This window comes from Gobius niger (assembly GCF_951799975.1).
Source record: "Gobius niger genome assembly, chromosome: 2".
NCBI lineage: Eukaryota > Metazoa > Chordata > Actinopteri > Gobiiformes > Gobiidae > Gobius > Gobius niger.
This window is the reverse complement of record NC_136853.1, coordinates 13889448-13912220: the sequence shown is the minus strand read 5'-3', so window position 1 is coordinate 13912220 and position 22773 is coordinate 13889448. Positions and strand designations below refer to the sequence as shown.

The 22773-nt window shown below is 40.0% G+C and overlaps 2 protein-coding genes across 2 annotated transcripts; one reads left to right on the top strand and one right to left on the bottom strand.

Moving 5' to 3' along the window:
- The first annotated feature begins 279 nt into the window (after positions 1–279).
- On the top strand, positions 280–10438 carry snx30 (sorting nexin family member 30). The gene is made up of 9 exons (XM_079551955.1): positions 280–475; positions 2482–2682; positions 4019–4129; positions 4474–4632; positions 4810–4999; positions 6270–6469; positions 7397–7486; positions 7834–7986; positions 9774–10438. Exons 1-9 carry the CDS (start codon positions 338–340, stop codon positions 9849–9851), a joined length of 1320 nt encoding a protein of 439 aa, XP_079408081.1. The 5' UTR covers positions 280–337; the 3' UTR covers positions 9852–10438.
- A 3882-nt stretch (positions 10439–14320) lies between these two features.
- Positions 14321–22703, bottom strand: slc46a2 (solute carrier family 46 member 2). The gene is made up of 7 exons (XM_079580809.1): positions 22189–22703; positions 20106–20276; positions 18985–19191; positions 18202–18373; positions 17604–17687; positions 16095–16251; positions 14321–14722 (listed from the first exon to the last, which is right to left on the bottom strand). The coding sequence occupies exons 1-7, from the start codon at positions 22651–22653 to the stop codon at positions 14665–14667; spliced, it is 1314 nt and encodes a 437-aa protein (XP_079436935.1). The 5' UTR covers positions 22654–22703; the 3' UTR covers positions 14321–14664.
- Positions 22704–22773: the final 70 nt, after the last annotated feature.

Genomic DNA, 22773 nt, shown 5'->3' with positions numbered 1-22773 from the left:
TCACTCACTAACAAATCTGCCACAATCCCAACCGAGCCCGTTACTCAGGGTAAAAGAGCACGTCGTTGCTCATCCTCTCAATAGACGATCTCCAACAGTTCGTCGTTGATTGACACGTGACCTATATGTTTACTTCCGCGTCGCGGTGATTAGCTTCCGGGGTTACGTTGTGTTTGTCAGCTGACAGTTGGACTCAGTAGCGCTGTAGCATCTACTGAGACCAAACCCTGAATTTAAAGAGTGGTCAGTCGCCCCCGTGTCCGAGTCCAGCTCGTCTGCGGAGAGACGGACAGTCGTCGCAGCTGTTTCCGACAAGCGTCTCCCCGCCAGGCTCAACATGATGAGTGTCGGCGCTCCGAAGGGCCTGCCCAGCTCGGGACAGAAGCCCATCACGGAGATGATCCACCCGCTGTCTGCCGTTGAGGAGCCTCTTTCCCCGGCGCCAGAAGTCACCGTGAGCGCTGGCGGGGACAAGGTACTGGCTGTGTGTCCCACCCAATATTGACACGATGCCAGAATATGGTAGTCAGAGGAAAAGTGTTGAATTGTTGTAACCCACACATTATTGACTCAGTGGATTTGCCTTATTTGAGGTAGATGTAATATTGTTTTGTTACACCATTCCTGTCAGTTTTGGTTCGCTGGTTGTGACGTGATGATGCAAGGAAATGCCATGTATAACTGTGCCAAAAGAGTCGGCACTGAGGTGGGAAGAGGGTCAGTCAGCACCTCTACGTTTAGCGCTGCTGGGGTGTCTGCACACACACATGCACTTTTTCTGGTGAAGCTTCACTGAGGAAGTTGCGTAAACGCTAATTCTGGTGAAGCCACGCAATATCCCCCACTGTGCCATAATCGAAATGTGTTGGTGTTTTGCAGAAAACAGCTGCCAATCCTCAGACCATATCAGCCAATATGGGGCTTAGTAAATGTTCAACAAGTTTTCTTTGCTGCTAGATTAAAAAAAAAAAAAAAAAAAAGAAAGTATATGGGTCAACAAGTGTATACATTGGACAAAGATCAATGGTTGACACTTGTAGGGTTGTAACCAGGGTGACAGTGAGCACTTAAACAACTGATAATAATAATATTTTATAATAATAATAATGATAATGATGGTGATTATGATATTAGTAAAGAGGGAAAAGTAGTGTTTAAATTATTAGTTTGTTTAAAATGTTTCCTTTGAGCTATATTACCCATACTATTCTTTTTACGTAAGCTGTTGCTAATGGTTATACATTGTGGGTTACCATGCGGAAAAAGAAAAATTGAAGTCGAGAAATGTAATCACTTTCACAATTTTCAAACGTTGCTTTCGTGTTATCGCCCGGGCTGTTGATGATTACTGAAGCTTGTTGATTGTTAAGGAATCTGACCTAAAAGAATATCAGGGCTGCGACTCCACAAATATGGTCAACCTTTATGCGAACGTTTGCCTTTCTTGCTATCAGCAATATCAGCAAAAGAGAGTTTTGTGCTTGTGCCATGAATTCCTTGCCAGTTTCAGGCTGCATCTAAAAAGTGGCAAGATAGCTCCCTTTTCCTTTGTCCTTTACCTGAACCTTTGAGGCGATGTCATAAGGGCAACCCTGAGGAACCTTCTGCAGTTAGGATCAGGAGCTTCAGCTGCTTCTGCCCATCAGGACAATCTGAACCTTGGTAACCCAGTGGAGACAACAACCAGGAAGTTATGTTGTACAATATATGCTCCATATCCTCCTGCACTGCAATGAATTTAATGTTATTAGTATTACCAACATAATCCGAGCCACTGCACAAATGTCAAAATGATGTGTTGAATAAACATCACTATTCAATTTTTAATGATATTCCCCAAATCCTGTCCTTTAGTTCACCACAGACAACTGCATTAGCGTTAGCTTAAGTTTCATTCTTGTAAAATGTAAACAAAAGTGAGAAATGTTGCCATAAGTTCATAGATAACCTATAATAAAACTTTCAGTGCTGCTGTGGCTCTAACGCTGCATGACCAGCTTTATACTTTCTTATATTTAGGACATATATAGCTAATGTTTTTATTTCATGAAATGCCACGCAGCAAAACTGTCTACCATTTCACACTTATGCAGAGATCGGCAGAGTTCAGAAACCTCCGGGAGGCAGCACAGTGGCTTGTGGGATTGTTCTTAGCTTCTTATGGGCTGATGAGGAACATCCCGAGGTTCCTAAGCTATTGGAGGTAATATAGGAACCATACAGCTCCTTTCCTAACTCCCTCCTAACTGCACTGACACATTTGGATGCTCCTTGTCATGGCTGACGATGACGCACGTCCGGGTCTACGATAAGGAGAAGGAGCTTCCTATGCTCACACTTTTAGATGCAGCCTCAGTCTATTCAATTTGACTTGAGAGAATTGAATTGTTGTCATATTGTGCCAGTTGCAGCTTAACAAAGCCTGTATTGAAAACCACTGGGTCAGTATAAGATCTCTTGCTTGTGTCTCTCTGTCCACAGGACACTGGGCTGACCAATGGAACGCCAGTAGAGACGTCAAGCCCCGCCTCTGTGTCCTCGCTGTTCAACCGGCTACAGTTGGACGATGACTTGGATGGGGATGCCTCCACAGAAACCAAGGACCTTTTTGTGACTGTGGACGACCCAAAGAAACACGTGTCCACCATGGAAACCTACATCACGTACAGAGTCTCCACTAAGGTCTGATACCACACTCGAATGAAAGTGCAAGTTTCAAGTCAAACTCAAATAAAAAGTGTTGTCTGTTGTATATTTTACGTGGTGGTTACACATTAATGCATTTTTATATCCCACGTTCGAGTTTATTTATCATATGCTTCAAGTACAAGGTGCCAAAAGCAATGAAAAGAGAAAAGAGAACAAGAAATCTAATCTACATATAAAACATCTATACAATACAAACTATGAATTCCAGAAGTAAAATGCAAAAACCTGAGCTCTCATTTAGCGAGCTGATGTTTTGTAGATCCTCACCACCTGATAAAAACTGTGTCTGAAACGAGATTTCTGAGTTTTCATGCTCCGTCTTCCTGAAGGGAGGTGGGAGAAGAGGGAATGTGCGGGATGACTCAGGTCCTGCATGATGCTGAGAGCCTTTTTCTCACAGCGCTTGGCATACAAGTCCTATATCTAAGGCAGAGGGGATCCAATGATCCACTTCTAACATAGAGCATGAACCCAACATCATTTTCATGTCTCCTATATTTAATATAATATTGTGCAAAGACGATATTATAATGCAGCTCATACATGTTTTTCAATTTTTTTTGTCAAGTCACACAACTAAGCTAACAGCAGATTGTTTTATGAAAAATATTAGTTTTAATATTAAGAATCAGACATGTTAAACATGTCCTAGACGTTTAATTTTTGAGAGACTGAAAAAACAAACTGCTAAACTGATACAAATGCATGTCAGAACATGTTTGTAGAAACCTTAACTACAGGGTTAGAATCGTAGTGAAGATCGGGGTTGGTTGATACAGATTATTGCATGGACTTTGCCCTGTGAGAGCGGGTCACCGACAGGAGGCAGGGGCACTCGTGTAGCGTCATGGTGACAGTTGCTGTGTGCTGAAGGGTGGAAGGATTTAGACAAATATCACAGGCTCGCTCAAACTCCAGTGTTAATTGAAGGAGTGAAGGGTCCTGCTCCACGCTGAGCCGCGGAGACCAGACCAGGCGTGTTCTCTCAGATACATTTCAAGGTCAACATGCATGTAATCCTATATGATCTAGAAATGAGTCATGTCTGCAGCCTAACACACACTACTGTACACACACTATCTTTGTAGTTCGACTGTAGTGTGTGCACAGAGCATATAAAGCACTCATTCTCTTTGTGTGACACTGCATACATTCTACAGTATACATTATGACATCTTTGTAATAACATATGCTGCATCAAATAGCTTAAAAATCATAAGCATTTTAATCTTTCCGAACAGACACAGGGAATTTGTGTTTCAAGAATCTATTGGCTACAAAAAGTTAATTTTTGCATATTTTTCCACAGACAACCAGGGTCGAGTTCGACCTGCCGGAGTACTGTGTGAGGCGGCGCTACCAGGACTTCGACTGGCTTCGGCTCAAACTAGAAGACAGCCAACCCACACACCTTATCCCTGTAGGTTTTAAGACTTCCATGTATCTCTGTCCTGCTTTTTCCAACACAGAACGTCTATTTCAAAGATCCTATTCGATGCGTTATTTGACATTTTTTGTAAATAGTGTCAGAGCTTAGCCTGAGCATTTTGTTGTTATAGAACTTATTGTAGTGTTTAAGTACAAAAGTAGAACTGATTAAAAAAACAGTGACTACTATTACCTATGATCTGGATTTCCTTTGTTGTTCCTTTGTGGAGAACATTTGAGGGTTGAAAAGATTAGAATCGAATCTCTTCAAAAGCTGTTTATCTGTGTGTAATGTTGATTTGACTTTTTCATTCGACCCGTTTGGTTTGCTTCCAGCCGCTGCCAGAGAAGTTTGTCATGAAGGGAGTGGTGGATCGGTTCTCAGAAGAATTTGTGGAGACCAGGATGAAAGCACTGGACAAGTTCGTCAAGAGAGTGGCTGACCATCCTGTCCTCTCATTCAACCCCCATTTTAACTCTTTCCTTACTGCTAAGGTACATGTAATATTTTGAATCCCAACAGAGCCAGTTTAAGATATTGCTTCTATTGATAAGCACATTGATTTTGAAATAATTACCATCCTTTGTTTAAATGTGCTCAATGTCCCATAGTATATGCTCATAATGATTCAGTAATCTTCATATTTCACCTTTTTATTCATCTGTTTTCAGGACCTGAACAAGCGACAGGGTCTGGCTCTCCTGACCAAAGTGGGGGAGTCTGTAAAGTATGTTGCCGGGGGTTACAAGCTGAGGGCGCGGCCGGCTGAGTACGCGTCTATGGGAGATTACCTGGACACTTTCAGTGGGAAACTGGGAACAATGGACCGGATCGCTCAGAGGATAGTAAAGGAGCAGTCAGGTATCACAGAGAGCTATGCTGTAATGATAAAGAAGTGATAAAGAGCATGAATGGCTTGCAAAGAAAAATAAATCTGTATATTTGCATAGATGAATGAGAGTTGTCGATGAATTCTGCCAGGACAGGAAAGGGCAGCACGGGAAAATACATGTTTCAAGATATTTTACATATTTTTCTTATATTCACCAATTTAACCAATATTTTACCATATTTTGTCATGTAATCATTTGGTTTTCACTTTTGGAATTTCAACTTTTTTGAGTTTTCTGACTTGCCATTTTTAAAATTAATATAGGGTAAGGTTTTGAAGTACTTATTGTAACACAATACTTATTATTGAAATTCCAACTCATCAGCATCATGTATCATGATACATATCATATTTTGACAAAAGTATTTCGCCTCAGCCCTGATTTAATGAGGTCTAATGGAGAAGGTCCCATGCTCACTTCCTCTTGCGTTACTTTGAAAATCAATGTTTAGTGTATGTTTTTCAGTCTTCTGTGGAATCTATTAATATTCTTGACTGTAAGCTCCTACCCCCACCTTAACCACCTTACTCAAAAGCGTCTTGACTGGAGCTTACAGCCTATATGCCAGAGTAATGCCTCATTTGAAAGCTAAGACCTACAAAAATGATCTGATAAAGCCAAACTGGAGGAAATGTACTTGGTTCCGGTGGGAGTAAAGAGGTTAAATGGTAACTTATTACCTTACCACACAAGTCCTTATAAGAAGGATTAAAGAGGACAAGCCAAAAACTAAAGTAAAGGTTTTCGTTTAGTTTGTGTCTGAGATAATGTAGTAGGGCTGGAACGGCTAACAAGCGCAACAATCATTGAAATAGTTGTCAACTGATTTAGTAATTGAATGATTGTTCTTAGTCACTGATGACGCAGCATTTTACCCGGCTGGCCCACTTTATGCTTGATAAATGATTGTGTAAAAGATGTTGTTCATCCATGTGAAACTCTGATTATCACCATCTGTGAGGCAGTGTAGATGAGCAGGCAGTTTGGAAATGCGTTGTAAATGGGTCTAATGGTGGCAAATAAAAGTCAATGTTGCCTTAGTGATTGTGCTAGGCTCGGTCAGGACTCTCTATTTTCACACAAGATATTTCGTTTGCTGCACTTATATTACAAAAGCCTTTTTGCTAAATGGCTGAGATATTAATTCTATTTTGACAGGCAAAATCTTTAAACTATTTATTATGGATGATCATTGATGTATCTCTGACAATTATGCAAATGTGTTTTGTCTTCATCAGAGTACCTGACAGAGCTCCGAGAATATGGTACAGTGTATAGCAGCTGGGCCTCAGCGGAAGAGGAGCTGCAGCGCCCTCTGGAGGGCGTGGCAGGCAGTGTGTCGACGTGCTGCCGAGCTCTGGAGGACCTGAGTGAGAACATTAGCCAGGACTTTCTCCCTGTTCTCAGAGAGTATGTCCTCTACATAGAGTCCATGAAGGTGAGGAATTATTAAAGGCCTTTTCCACTAGCTTGGCTCTTCTCAGTCGCACCCCACAACGCTCAACTCCAGTGATTCTGGAGAAGACAGGGCCAGGATCTTAATGCCAATACCCTAAACACAGAACAATGACAACAGTGTAAGCTCTGTGGTGTTTTATCTCCTTATAAGCCCCCAAAAAATCAACTCTGCTCCTGTGGTAAACGCTGTGGACAAATCCCACTTTTTAAGAGATTGGAAACAAATGCTGGAATGAAGATAAGCAAACAATGGCTAAGGCTGGCTTTCAGACAGCTTCCACCTGCCTGTACCTTTTGATAAACTGTTGCAGCTGCAAAATGTAAAAACGTGTGGGGTGTGATTTAGTAATTAAACTATTAGGTCTGAGGTAAGTAGTTTGAGTTCGGGATTTCACAGTTTGCTTAATACTTCTCCTTTGTTGCACTTGACCCCCTTTCACCCCGTTCCACCCAATGTTGTCCAAGGACTGTCATTGGAAAACACCTGATATCATTCAGTCCAACAGTCCATTTTTCACACCAACATTATTAATTGTTAAATTACAACTTTCATTTTAAGTGGATTAAGAGCTCCTCCCTTTTTTGTTTTGAGATACTAACATGAGCCACTAGGGGGAAGTAAAGAATCAAATGAAAATTGACAGAATATATTGCAAAAACAGTTGAGCTTGTAAAGCCCTAATTTATTTTCACCATGCCTATTTATTTATATGCATGGGACTGTGTGGGAATGAGCAGATTAATATAGAGCGTTTGTATTTGACATGGCCATGATTTGGCAGAAAATCTTCACTCCATGTTGACCTCAGAAGGTGGAAGTTTAATTTATGAGTCACTGGGTGTCTCAATTTTTATTACACAGTTCAGTGGACCTTACACAGCACTATTGTTTCTTCTCCCCCTCCAGAATGTTCTAAGGAAAAGAGACCAGTGCCAAGCAGAGTACGAAGGTCGACTTGAGGCCGCTGTTTTACGGAGACAAGAGGACAGAACGCCTGTAAGCATCAAAATCACTCTCGCCCCCTTCTAGTAAAGAGAAGACCAGTTCATTATTCTGTCTTAAAGTCACACTGTGGAACATTCCAGATTCAGTCTCTCTAGATCACGAGATCAACTAAACTGTTGTGATCCAGGAAAAACAAATGTTTATTTCAATTGAATGCTTTAACTTAGTCCATTTACTGGTTTAAACACAGTATGGCTTGAAGCGTTGTTCACTTTCACAACACCGTCTGTCACTTTTCTTTTCCCCAAACCTCAGAGCTAGCTCCTTCATCTCCAATACTCTCTTTAGTATTTTAGAGTCCAGTCGTGGTAGTTGTCCCTGTTGTTTTTCCCCTATAGATCCCGGCGGAGGTGGAGAAGTGCCAGGACAAGGTGGAGTGCTTTAATGCGGACCTGAAGGCAGACTGGGAACGCTGGCAGAGGAACAAGAGACAAGACTTTAAGCAGATCCTCACAGGCATGGCCGACAAAAACATAAGCTACTACGAGAAGGTAAGTTTGTCCTGCAGCGCAAGTTATTTTGCATTTTTCTACTGTTGCAAAATCAGTTTAGAGGCCTTAGAGCAGTACTAAGTAACTTGTTTAACCTTAATAAATCCTTTTCGTAGTCCCTCTGGGGGTAATACAAGTGTTAGCTCATTGACTGCCAGTCATTTTCAAATCAGAGAGCTCCCCACTGCCAGAGGTTTTCGGGATTTTGACTGTTTAAGAGTCTGAGCACTGAGTTGATCTAATGAGGTTTTCTGATCACAAGTCGGGAAGAACTTTAAGGCCCTGTACCTATTAAAAATCAGGTATAGGGCCTTTAAGTAGACACATTTAGCTGTGTTACCTGTATCTTATGGGTCCAAATTTTGTATTCATACCATATAGATCATCTTCTTTATCATTATGCACTTAAATGGTAAATGCTCTCAGTTTTTATAGCACTTTTCCACCTACATCAGGTACTCGAAGCACTCACTTAGTAATTAATGCAGTCTCATAGTTGTAGTTTAGCCACATGAGTGGTTGCATTTTTGTTTGTTTGCTGCTAAATTCCAAACCGTAAATGTCCACAAGGCCATGTGTAAACATGCTGTGTATAAGTAGTCAAAGTTAAGTCAACTATTGGAATGGAAGCTTATTTATATAGCACTTTTCAGCCCATTGTGCCGCCCAAGAGATAGTACAGATAAAATGTTGTACTATCTCTGATCTGTGCGCTATGATACAGTAAGTGCAGGAAGTGATGATACGTGTTTGAGAGGAAACAGCATCAGTATGATTAGCCTGTTGTTATAAATAAATAAATAAAAGCGTAGCAAGATTATATGAATGTATGAATTAGGTGCCAGGGTTTATTGTTGATATTGTACCTTTTACAATTCATTTGGAAGAGAAAGAGAAAGAGAACAAAATTGTTTAGGAGAAACATATAAAAAGAGAATAAATTATGTTTTAAGATGCATTCTGGGTGTTCGGAATTGGATTCAAGGATTTTTTTTAATTATAAATGCAAACCTGAAAAAAACAAAAACAAAACAAAACTGAAAAATACAAATACGGATGATAACAAGATCCTCAATGAGTGCTGCACTATATATCACAAAATGACCTTTATTGCCATTGTGGTCTTACCACTACAGTATATAACCCACAATCACTGGAGCTCTGAATGAGATTTACACATTTGTTTTTGCAAATATTCTGAAACAAAAATGCATGACACAACTTAAAAATAGGCAAAAATTCAGTTTTAGTCTTGACTTTCCGAATTTAGCTTCATTTAGCACAATCTAGAATTAGTGCACATGACAGGTTTTAAAAGGTTTTTAGAAGGATAACATCAGTTGCATAATTATCATTTTATTTCAGTGAAGCAGCAATTTTAATGAAGAAATGTTGGGCAGAAAAGTTCTTTTTATTTAAAGTTTTAAGCTGCAGACGCAAAAGTGACATAGATGGAGGTAAAGTTCCATAACAGTTTAACTTTAACTCACTCATTGACTTAACCTGGTCGGCACGGCAACAGTTCAACATCGTTTACCTTCTGCGTCACTTCCTGTCCAATAAGGAAGTGAAACTATAAACACAAAAATTGCCAAACTAAAGCAATCTGGGAACAATCTTTAGAAAAATCTTAAATATAATCGTGTTAACTATGTTTTAGCAAAGATTGTGTCTAATGTGTCATATGCAGAAAAGGACTGCAACATTAAAGGTAGCGAATATCAGGATTTCCCCCTCTTATCGTGCCCCATATGTTCTATTGTCCTGTCGGTGTCCCCTCTCTGCAGTGCCAGTCAGCGTGGGAGTCCCTCATCACAGTGCTCCAGGACAAACAGACTGAAGACAAAACCAGTGAGACGAACTGACCTTTTATGCGTCCTTCCCTCTCCCCCCTGCGCATTACTTTCTCTCATGCCAAGGACGAGGACCATTCGGGCGACATTTCAAAGCACTGTCCCGGTGTCTGCGAAGGGACTCGGCCGGCCTGTGGTGGAGGTAAACCTGGTGACAAACCGCTTGGGGAGAACGGACACAGACGACTATGTACAGATTTTCTTACATTGTTCTAATTGACTTTGTTTAATTTTTACGGTTGCCAATGCCACTTGTTATTTACAGGGCTTTTAGAGACGCTGACACCACGTTGGATGTTCTAACCAATTTCATATTAAAGAAACTGAAGCATTACCAGTTCGCCAGAACACGCACATTCTGACTTTAAGTTTGAATTTGGCGAATTCACAAGAAATGTTGACAAAGTTGACGATGGTACTTTTATTTTATACATGACGTGGACCCTATGGACCACAGAGTACATGTTGATAGTGTATTCTATCTAAAATAACCGAGGAATCCGACAGACTTCAGAAATGTTTGTAGAGGGCTAAACTACAGGGTTAACAGGTTTTAAACAGGAAGGTAGGTTGTTGCTTGCAAAGAATGCTGTGCCTAAGTCATTCATAAGACTTGATGGGTATCACAAATAGTAATTTAACCAATTGGATCCAACCCCCCAAAAAAGGTTTGTCTGGCGCTATCACATTAGCATTTCTTGCTGAGAGCTTGAAATGTGCTGGGGCTGCGACTACAGCGGAAATGCAGCTACCCCCCTCCTGTCGCTGTTTGAAAATAGGAGGAAATGGATACAAAAGGCAAGAAAGGTATTGATTTTTTTTTCTTACAATCAGTACTCTTCTTCTGTCCCTGTTAAAGTTCAAAGAGTAATGTCAAAACAGACCACAAGGGCAAGCTCTCAACTACAACATAAGTAAAAAAGTATACATGGGACAGTGCCAATATAGAGCAATCTGCTATTTAACATGAGGATAAATATAAAAAAAAAAGAAAAAAAACACATTAAAGCCATACTGCGTAACATTTTTAGCATACAATTTCTGTCATTATAGTGTTTTTAGTGCTGAAAAATAGATTCTCTCTTCTCAGACCAGAGTTGTAGTAAGGCTACCAAACGTGATGCTTAAATACACTCACTCTTACCAGAGGCTTCATTTTGATGACCCACAGCAAAAGTCGTCTAGCCGCATTCGGAATGATTGGTAATGCCGTCTGGTTTGTATCGTTGAGTTCACAACAGTTTAGCTGATATTGAGACATAGCAACATGCAACCTGACACACTAAAAACACAGTGAAGGTGAGCGCTTCAGGGTCCTTCAGGTGCTCTGCAGGTGAGGCTGATGCCTGTAAGCAAAAAGAGGAATAATGGATTGCTAGAGTGAAATGGTAGAAGCTGTCCAAAAAAAAAAAAAGCAAAACGAAACACCCGAGGCACGCTGTGAGGTGGAAAAAGCTTATCCAGCAATCCTGGATTGTCAATACGTTTCGACAACAGCATGTCTCAGATGTTTGTTTTTTCACTACTTATACCACTTTCACTTCAGCAAATCAGTGTTCTTTTTTGCTTACATGACATCACCCGACATGTTCTGCAGTGTGGCTTTAAGATTTGTGTAGACGTTTGGCTGGCCGGGCTTCTGTGCTTTCCTCACCAAATAAAACCAAAAACCTGTGCAGTTACAGTGTGGTCTTCATAAGTTCATTCATGATTTGAAAGCTCATCAAGGGCCAGCTTCCGGGGACTGTGCCCGGCACAAGCAAACAGAAGTGGCATGTGGTCTGCTCAGACATAGGTTCACATCCTCAATTTTTCTGTGGGTCATGGTGAAACTGCATAGACCAGTGGTTCTGGTACTTGGGCTTTGCTGCATGGTACTCACTTTCACTTATGCTTTAGTAATGGGTTTAATGTAAGCGTTTTACACATGGTTTACACCCAGTTTAGCCGTAATTCAGTTCAATGTAGGTGTATCTTACACCCGGTTTAGTAATAATAGGATCTTTAACTTCACCTGGTGGTACTTGGATGGTCAAATATTTTATAAGGTGATACTCTGGTTGAAACGTTTGAGAACAAAAATGTTACACAGTCGACAATCTTGCTTCAGTTTCTGAGTTCCCTTGACATCCACGACTAACTAGACTAACGCATTCAGGAAGTGCGATTGGCAAATTCCTCTTCACATTTTCAGTACTCTATATTGCCTTAAACAGTAAACCCCCTGTGATAATGTTTATTTTCTATTTGTCCTATTTGCCTTGTGCTTGTTTTTGAACCACAGTAGCTGTACCAATAATTTCATTTACTTACCTAAAACTGTGGGATAACAAAGGAAAATCAACAGAAGCACAAAACCACACGTGAGACGTTACTTTTTATCATATGCCTTCTATAATAAATCCAATCTTTCAAATAGGTTCAGATGTCATTTGTTCACCAGTGGTGCTAATTCTTATTTGTTTACCAGCATTGCTTCTTAAAATGTGTTTTTTTTACATGTAAGCTCAGTCCGTCTTTGAGTTCCTGATCCAGTTTTAATCCTCATATAGTCATGAAACCTCGCTTTCTGTGTTTAAACTTACATTCAGCACCTATGGTATGTTTGCTGGTTATAAATAGTTGAACGTATAAATGCACTGATGCTCGCAGAGACGTTTGAATATTGCCTACACTATAATCTGTTTTTTTCATGTCATGTCAAAGGCCCACAGCTTGAAATGTAAGAAGGGCAGGTTGATGTCTTGTCCTGGTTTATGGCTGATATTTCTACACTTACTGTGCCACAACATGCTTAAAGATGCATTATGTAACTTTTTATGCGGGAAAGAAAAATTGATGTTAGTATATTTGACCTTTTTAGAGACCCAGCGGAGGTATGGATGGCCCCGTAGTAGACAAATTGTTTTAGGGTTGCTGGTAGGTTTTCTGGATGGAATGTATGCGTAGCCATGGATATGGTTCCATCAGCGGGGAAAACCGGTGTAACGTAAAGGCGCCATACTTAACCGCCTATCTAGCTGCTGGGCCACTGAAAGGCCAAATACGCAGAAATGTCAACTTTTCTTCTGGAGAAAAGTTACAAAATGTACCTTTTAAAGTAAAATAAAAACAGCAGAGAGTGTGTCAGTTTTGTTAATAGAATCTTGATGCGATCTGTGTATAGAGGTGGGCAATGTAAAAACTAATTGTGATCTTGCTCTGTGACCAGCAGCCAATCAACATATATTAATATTCATCCATAGATATTCATATTTCCACATTTATATAAAAATGTACTAATACAAATTGTGCATATATCCAGACTAAAATCAAAGATGTAGCAATTTCATTTTAGGAGTTCTAAAATTAACACAAATTTGACACAGTTTGCTGATGTTGAGTTGTTTGTAATGTTTGAAAAACAAAAAAAAACTATTTATAAAAATACAAATATTTTTGTAAGATATTTTAAAATATAGCAATTGATTCAAACAAATTAGAAACAAAAACAAAGAAGCATTTGTTGTTATATCATTCAGATTGGACGGGTCTCTTGGGTTACTTTTATAATATGTAAATTGTACTGTGAATTAAATAATACATCAAATTATTAATACAAGCTTAATCTAAGGTCTTTCTACTGAACTATATGGACTCAGTGGAGTGTCAATGTTATTTTTTTTTCTACAGCAATATGACCGTACGAGTTTGTTTTTGTGCAGAGAAGTTGGTTGGGATTTCCTCAGCATCTGCCATGTTGACGTGAGGCAATGGACTGTGATTTGCACTTTTAACTTGTAAATATGGAAAAACCAAACGTTGACGAACGCAATATTATTATCTGACTTTTCTGCGGCAGATGCTGAGAGGAACCCCATGAGTTGTTGAGTAGTTTGTAAGTAATGTTAACCATAGCCAGTGTCAAAGCTCATATTATCCTGTGTGCCTGCTGATCTCCTGTTGCACTATATGTAGCTGACATCTGCTTCTCTATAATAACCCGGTCTGAGGTTTGGGTGTGGAGGGGCAGCCTAACGCTCTACAGAGAGTTCAATGTTGAGAATCTTTAATGCCAAATGTACCATTTTGTTTCTCTTGTCTTCCTCTAACAGATGTTATTGCAGGTTTATCCTGATCAATTAAAGGGTTCAAAGTCACATGACTTCTTCAAGCGCAAGTTAAGCCTCTGTCCTTTCCGTCTCCTGTCAGTGTGTACTGTTTACTTTCAAAGTCCTGTACATTTGGATGTTGACTACATCTCTTTGTAATTATCAAAAAGCTTGTTTATTGACGTTGTTTTGATGCAAATATCTTTACCTCAGATGCTTTTTTGAATATATTGGACCAATAATAAATAACTGAATGCATTTCATACTTTGTGTGGTCTTTTCTATTTAATACACTAGTAACTAGTATAAATGGTAACATAAAAAAGAACAGATGAAACAGAATAACACATTTATTATACAAAAATGTATCTGTAACAGTGCATCGTGCAGTGTTCTTAACAGCATTTCAAGTCTGAACAGTAGAAGTATAACATTAACATTGCTTTAATATAAAAAAGTAACCACTTCATAAATTAAAGTAACCATGGGGAACTGTAGTATGATCCTGACCAGCAGGATTCTTTTCTGCTTTGTCAGCTTGTGCAAGATGCAAATGTGGCAAACACGATGAGGTTTGCCGTGTTTTCGACGCTCCCTTTTTAACTATGGAATTTGTATAGCCTTCAATATTTACATGTAAAACATATTCATAAAGTAAGGTGTAGGTACCACATTATCTTCATTTCCTCAATGTTGCGTATTGAAATACAGAAACACACTTCTCACACACAGCCTCAGTCTCCCTGAATAGTTTCATATTGGCGCTTCTCTTGGCTTCTGCATCCCACAATACTGAAAAAGGGGAAATAAATATTAAGAATATGTGGTGATATGTGTGTTGTAGACAGTTATAACAGACAGACAAACTTATAGACAGACAGACTGATTTACGGGCATTAACACTGTCGGCTATATTTATTTATTTAATTTAATAGGAGCAAGCGTGTACAATGAACATGTAACACCACAACATTTATAGCCAAGGCAAATGTGCATAAAACAATACAAAATAATACATTTACAGTAACACTGAGTCTGACATTACACAAAGGTAATGCATTTCAACGCAATCTAAAGATGATTGCAGACTTGGTCTCTTTAAAACGCGCTTAGTTCATTTTTAAAAGCCCCTGATCTTGGTTTTGTTTCAGCTAAGGGGACAAGGGGACAAGGAGTCCAGAGACAGTCCCCACAATCAACCAGAAAGTGTTTTTTTTTCTTCTACTTTTACTTTGTTGGCTGACGTCATAAATGATTTCATCAATCAGTAAAGGTTGTGAAGTTCCAACATTGTAAAGCCAGTATGTTTTGACAGACAGGTCAGGTGATTTCTATGTAAAAGATCTAAACAACTGTCTCACTATTGTAGCATCATTTACATGTGTACAGCTCAGTGTCTTCTCATCCCTTTTAACATGTTTTATACCTTTGACTGTTTTTGTAAGCCCATAGGGACAAGTGCTGCAAATTAGCTTCTGCTATAAGCACAATGATCCATACATCAGACTTATGTTACAGTTTGTCTATGTTGTGTATATGTGTATATATATCAAATAAACCAAATAAATAAATACAAAATACTGTAAATCAAGTAAACTGTTGTGAAGCACATTGTGAGCTTATGTTGCTACACTCTTGGAAGGAACTACCGAAGGAGTTTGTGTCACTTCATATTTTCAAATCACTATTGAGAAATCTACAAACAAAGTCTTTCACATGTAGCTGTTTTATCTATTCTATCTACGCTTATTTGTGATTATTTGTGTGAAGCTGTTCCCCTGCATCTTGGCCAGGACACTCTCAACGAGTTTTATCCTGGATAAATAAAGATCAAATAAAAAAATAAACATGAACAAAGATTATTATTTAATATATTTAATATAAAAGTATCCCATACAAAGCATGAGACAATTTTGAAATCTCCGCTTTGTTTCATTTGAGAGGAAATTTCTTTGTGTAGATGTGCTTTAATATTTTGGAAGCAGTTTAACTGTTTAACAGGTTCTTTTTTTTTTACCAAACCTATTTTATTTATTTAGTGAATGGACCATAACATTGCAACATTAATATTGCAATGCAATCATTACGTTGGATGTTTTGATTGCTATTCATTTTGTTCATACAATATTTACACACATATAGTATATATCTTGTGTGTCCTTACCTGATGGGTATCATTGCCAAAACAGAGAACACACTGGACAGCATAAAGACAAACCCTGGGAACCAGTCTAACGTGTTCTGGTAGATCTTGGTGGAAGTTGGGATGTACGCTGCAGCCGCTAACTTCAGGACCAGCTGCAGCACAGTGAGGGTCATCCCTGCAGAAGGGTTCAAATCACAGTCATCTCTTTGCTAAATCAAAGGGCAAGTGTTTCATCTGAAAAGCGGGAAGTGCTAACCATTGTCTGCCTTATGCACACAAAGATTAATGATAAACCTCAACTCAGTCCCTCAAGTACAGATAAACGTGTGTTTGTCCAACAGCAGTTACAGGAAACAAGCAAAAACCAGCTCGACAAGACAGACACACTCTTTCAGCATGTGCCACTCCTGCATGAGCAGATAGAGCCACTGAAAACAACCAATGTCACTCACACTATTTATTGTACAGTGTGGTTTATTAACACAAAGTAACTATGTATGCTTATCAATTTAAAATCGTATAGGTCCTATGGAGTAGTTTAAATGCAAATGTTAATCTGACTTGTTGAATTGGCACACATCATCAGAAGTGGTACTTTTTACGACAAGTTTCATAATTTTAGACAATTGTAGCCTCATAAACTAACATTTTATTTGGGGAAAGCAGGTTTTAAGGTTCCAAGCCTAAAAAAAGGTGCTGCACAGCTTAAAGCTTTGTTAAAAACACTCACTGACCACTGATCCGTGGCCCTCCACACTGTATACACTTCAGTATGGGGCTCTCAATGCAAAAGGTTTGGACACCCCTGTGCAAATGCTATAAAGGCAATATAAGGCATCAATATTACTTAACAATGTTGGGTAGTGAGGAGCGAGAGCGTTGGCATTTTTGGTGACTTTTGGCGACTTTGATGTCATGTCAAAGCGGAAAACGGCGATCCATGATTTGGGGTCATTTTCATCGAATTCAACAAAGTCATCAACTGTATATGCTTTTTTGTTACTACTAATTGTTGTTTGTAATTTACATTTCATGGTTAAATTGTCATTGTTGTTACGTGCAGTGTTTGCTCTGCACTCAAGTATTGTCTTACAACAAATAAAACTTCATGTTGAGACATATGCGGGCCAGAACTATGTCTGCCCTGTCCAGCAGCAAACTATAGACGGCCCAAACAACGATGGACATCCTGACAGTAAGTGAAATGTCCCCATGCTTCTGTAAATAATTATAAGATAAAAAATACATTTTTAATTTACTTTCAAATTTCACTCTCTCCTCACTTTCTGATCTTATTCTCACCTCCAATAGCTGTTTGTGTCTAGATTTGCAGATGAAGAGAACCCGAAACAAACAATTCAATATCAAGAAAATAAATATGTTTTCAGACCCATATCGAATAAATGATTAAATTATAATTTATTTGTTGCAAAAAAAATGTATGCCAATTTCTTAATTCTAAACTACAAACGTCTTTAGTCTGTTGTACTGCATATGTGTGATTCCTCACACTGCATACCCACTCACCATATGAGGATTTGGGGACTTGTTGCGAAAGCAGTGATCTTATTGTTGGTAGTGGGATGAGAGCAAACAAGTTGAGTGACCGAGCTAAGGAGAAAAATGATACATGCATTATTACACATACAGCAGCCTGGTTCAATACTAACATGTAATTATGATGTACAATTAAGAGTCCATATGTAGTTCCAATTTATTTTTAAAGGGACTATAAGTTAGTTTAAACATGTTAAAACTAAGTATTTTCCTCCCCCTACATGTTCCAGCCATGTCCTAATGTGTAGAATGAGGCCAGACCTGTTCACCACAACTGCCTCTAAAATCCTGCACCGTCACTCAGAAAGTTGTTACTTCGGGTCCGAAGTGCCGTCATGCACGAGCTTGCAGTTACGCATAAGACCTGAGGCGGCAGTAGTGAGCATACAATGATTAACTTGCATCTAGCCCTTCTAAGACCTTGCCCAGCCAGGGAAGGAACCCGGGACATTTTTGCTGTGAAGCACTAGCCCTAACCACTGTGCCACAGCGCCGCCCTGTTGTGATGTACAGTATGAATAAGACATTTCCCTGGGAATGTTGTACACTGGGAAAATGTCCGACTTACCGAGGTAAAACATGTATGTTGCGGTGACAAAGGACATGAAGTATATCCCTGAAGTGAAGGACAGCATGCCGATCATTATGAGGGTGGGATCACTGACGTAGCGACGCAACCCAATCACCCCCAGATAACTGGTGAGGAAGATCAGACAGCCCGCCGCATTCCCATAGCCCACCTGCAGGGGGTAGAGCAAAAACAGGTAAAAAATATTTAGAGAAGCCTTGTGGAAATCTCTGTGTGACGTCTACTGGAGTGTGGGCTGCGGTTTTGAGTGCCGAAGGGGGAGATGGACTACGCAAATAGAAAAAAAAAACAGCATTCTCAGCCTGTTTTTGATGAGGAAACAGCAATGACATGGTTTAAAGGAGGATATTATGCAAGTGATAAGTGGTTGCCTCATCAAAAACATGCTTTGTGTTGTGTTTCGAGCCGCACGCATCGTGACTAATCTTAATGCCGTGGCAGCAGCTCATAACATGCACCTCCTGTTTACCCCAAGCTCCTCCCGTGAGCCAGACATTGCAATCTCAGGCATTACTTATCTCTCAAACGCAGAGCAACGACAGGCAAAATCCTCTGCCAAAGCTTCAGTGCTACAAAGCAACACGCAGCAGCCCGCCCTGAGACTAGGGGGGGTCAGGAACAGTGCACTTGTTAAACCAGGAAGAATAGCTAAGGGAGGATTATGTAGTTTTAGATCCAACAGTGTCGTAAGATAGTGATGGTTTGATTGAAATAACAGGAAAAAAAGCATAATATAAAAGTTAAAAACAGGCAAGACGTCACCTGTTGGGCACTCCAACTCAGGGGTTCTTTCAGCACAAAGGCCCCAAGTACATTGATGGCCCCGCCCACTGAAGAACTGTACAAGATGGCGGCTGTATAGAGTAACACGATATTGATTAAGTTTCTCTGAACAGGAACTTCACTCTGAACTGCAGGTGGAATGAGACCGTAGCTTTCCTCCTCTTCACTGCTGGAGACTTCCGTCACCTGCAATCACATTGGACAAATTAAACATGATTGATATATCTTAAACTAGGTCGATTTAGTTCTAATTGGAAAAAAAAACTACTGGTAAGAGTGGTTTTTTTTTAATGAATCACCACAGCTGATCTTGGTTTGCTCAAAGCTGCACACATTTCTGTGAACTGGCCATTCCTCGTTTGAAAGCTAAGAACCTCCAGAGTTCAGCCACTGAGCTGTAGTGACTGGAGGCTGTCACTGATTGGGACTTTATCGGGGACGGGGGCTAAGATTGAGGAAGTTCATCCACATTGGTTTAAACAGTAGGATCTGGCAACAATTAGAGTGGAGCTCATTCTGCTTTCTGATTGGATCCTGAGACACACAAATAATACAAAGTAAAGGACACTCTATATACCCTCACATTAAAGCCACACTGCGTAACATTTCACCCAATAACAAATATTGAAATACAAGCATTTATTTTATGTCAGATATTTTCCTTATTGAAAAATACGTCATGAATGTACAAACAAACATGTGCCTTTGCTGTGAGCGGCTCAACTCTCTTCAGACATGACTGTAACTTTAACAGGAGTGGGTATGTCTCCGGCTCGTTTCCATGGAGATGTGACTAAAGTCAGTAGAATTTGAGAGTCAAACAGGTTTGGTTCTCATCCTAATCAATTCATTTATTACCCACTGCATTTTCTGTGTTGAGTTGGTCATAGTAAGCATATTTTGTACTGAAGGCAACAGTATAGTCCAAAAAGTTACGCATTGTACCTTTAAATAAAGTAGTTTTCATCAAAAATACAAGGCTACATTTTCATATGTTTTTGATTAATCCATTAGTTGTTTCAGCCTGTTTGATTGATAATAATTTTGGAACATTCAGACCTCTGGTTCTCTGGCCTTGGAGTAAGAACAGCTTCACATACCTGTAGCAGCAGTGCGGCGTGGAGGAGGCAGAGCACAGCTACCAGAGTGCTGATGATTAACAGGATGATCCCACGCCCCAGGCTGGAGGTGTACAGCATGAAGAGATGTCCCGACGCCAGACTGCCCACCAGGCCCGCCATCCCATACAGCAGCTCCACGCGCGACAATGCCTGAAATACATGAGCAGGCTCAAACCCATCCAATATACAACATTCAAAAACACAACCTGTAATATGTTTTTGTGTAGAGCTCGTGTAACAATCTATGCAAGCGGGGGTTAGTTTCATTTAATGCAGGGGCGGACTGGCCACGTGTCCATTCTGGAAGAGCACAGAAGGGCCACCGGTCTGGGCTCTCTATTTTCTCAAAAGCATCAAAATAGCAACGAAAAAGAGGAAGAAAACGGAACAACAATGTGCCGGAAAAGCAACAAAAAAGTCAAAAAATGTGATGAAAACTCAAAACACGACAACAAAGCGATGAAAAAGCAACAAAACCATAACAAAAAACGGACCAAAAAATTACAATAAAGAGACAAAAACACAACAACAAAGCAATACAAAAGCAACAAAAACATGGCAAAAAACGGACAAAAAAATTACAATAAAGAGACAAAAACACAACAACAAAGCAATACAAAAGCAACATAACCATGGCAAAAAACGGACCAAAAAATTACAATAAAGAGACAGAAACACAACAACAAAGCAATACAAAAGCAACAAAAACATGGCAAAAAACGGACGAAAAAAAACTACAAAAAGAGACGATCACAATCACTTTGTCAGTCTTTCAGATGAGGCGTTACACTGCTAAAAATACAACAAGGTACAGACAGCAAGTCTCTCTCCACTGTTCTTTATGGATGCGTAACTGTTGCTCTCCAGTCGAGAAGCTTTTAGATTTGGGTAAAGCCAAACTGGCGAAAATGCACTCGGTTACGGCGGGCGGTAAGAGGTTAAACTATGTATTTGTGGAAGTGCACATTTGCGCTAATTTGAGCCAGGCTGGTCAGAGTCCAGACCGTTTTTCAGTCCCAGTCCGCCCTAATAGCCCGGAGGCCTAATTTTACACTAACCAATAAAGGGAGTGCCAACAAAACAACAATGAACAATAAAAAGCCAATAACAACATAATAACATCTTCCTTTATTATTCACTTAAATCTTCAATTATTTTAACAGCAACAACCAGGGGTGGACTGGCCATATGTCCATTCTGGAAGAGCACAGAAGGGCCACTGGCTCGAGGGCCACCGGTCCCGCCTCAACCGCGCTTTACCCAAATGTAAAAGCTAAAAAAAGAAAAGCATCAAAATAGCGAGAAAAAGAGAAAAACACGGACAAAAAAACCCAACAAAAAATGTTAGAAAAAATAATTACAAATTTAACAAAGATGTGACAAAAATGTGACAAAAACTCAACAAAAATGCAACAAAATTTCAACAAAAATGTGACAAAAACTCAACAAAAACTCAAAAAAAATGTGACAAAAATGCAACAAAATTTCAACAAAAATGTGACAAAAATGCAACAAAATTTCAACAAAAATGTGACAAAAACTAAAAAAAAATGTGACAAAAATGTGACAAAAACTCAACAAAAATGTGACAAAAACTCAACAAAAATGTGACAAAAACTCAACAAAAATGTGGCAAAAATGTGACAAAAACTCAACAAAATGTGACAAAAACTCAACAAAAACTAAAAAAAAAAAATGACCAAAATGCAACAAAATTTCAACAAAAATGTGACAAAAATGCAACAAAATTTCAACAAAAATGTGACAAAAATGAGAAAAAAAACAAACATACAAAAGGTGACACAACACAGCAACAGCGCGAGGAAAAAGGTCACTTTTGTGGGTCTTAGCTTTCAAATGAGGTGTTACACAGCCAAAAGAGGACAGAATGCATTTGGTTTAGGCGGGTGGTAAGAGGTTAAAATATGTATTTGTGGAAGTGTCACAATTACGCTAATTTGGGCCAGGCTGGTCAGAGTCCAGGGCTGTTTATCAGTCCCAGTCCGCCCCTGGCAACAACAAACAAACAAACAAACAAAAAGTCACCTTAACACAGGCTTACCTTGGACCTTTCAGACGCGGTGGACGCAAGTGACGCCAGGGTCATGACGCCTGGCCAGTAGGCAGCGTACCCCCCTGAGAGGCCGAAGAGCACGGCTGCTCCGTACATGAGCTGGATGGGTAAAGCAAAGAAGACCACCGCCAGCAGCGCCACTCTGGACACCAGGTATCCGACCAGCGGCACTATGACGGGGAGCCTCCTCCAGCCGCGGTCTCCCAGGCGCGCAAGCAGCAGCGCAGGAAGAATGGGGATGAATTTGGTGATGAGGTTGTAGACCATGTAGAAGTTTGTCATCTCGATCTGCTGCTGCCTGTCGTGCGTACTCGGATCGGTGGCGTTGGCGGAGCGGTCCAGGACCACCATCTGGAGAGCGGTGTCAAACAGACTGCTGCCCAGCTCCTCCAGCACGATCACCGGCCACACGTGGCGGAGGGCAGACAGGAGCTTGGGGAGCGGGAAAGGCATCGTGGCACCTTCACTTGAGAAGTTCACTCTAACTTAAAGCTTTGGTACCGGATTTTTCCCGTAGGACGAGTCACCTTAAACAAGGAGCAGCTCTCGGAAAGCCCCTGACGTGCTCTCTGT

Coding starts and splice junctions, on each gene's coding strand:
- snx30 (XM_079551955.1), top strand. CDS start 338: ATGATGAGTGTCGGCGCTCCGAAGGGCCTGCCCAGCTCGGGACAGAAG. Junction 2,683..4,018: donor CGTACAGAGTCTCCACTAAG/GTCTGATACCAC, acceptor ATTTTTCCACAG/ACAACCAGGGTCGAGTTCGA. Junction 7,487..7,833: donor GACAAGAGGACAGAACGCCT/GTAAGCATCAAA, acceptor TTTCCCCTATAG/ATCCCGGCGGAGGTGGAGAA.
- slc46a2 (XM_079580809.1), bottom strand. CDS start 22,653: ATGCCTTTCCCGCTCCCCAAGCTCCTGTCTGCCCTCCGCCACGTGTGG. Junction 18,374..18,984: donor TGAGTTGGAGTGCCCAACAG/GTGACGTCTTGC, acceptor TACCCCCTGCAG/GTGGGCTATGGGAATGCGGC. Junction 14,723..16,094: donor TTGGCAATGATACCCATCAG/GTAAGGACACAC, acceptor CCCCTTTTTCAG/TATTGTGGGATGCAGAAGCC.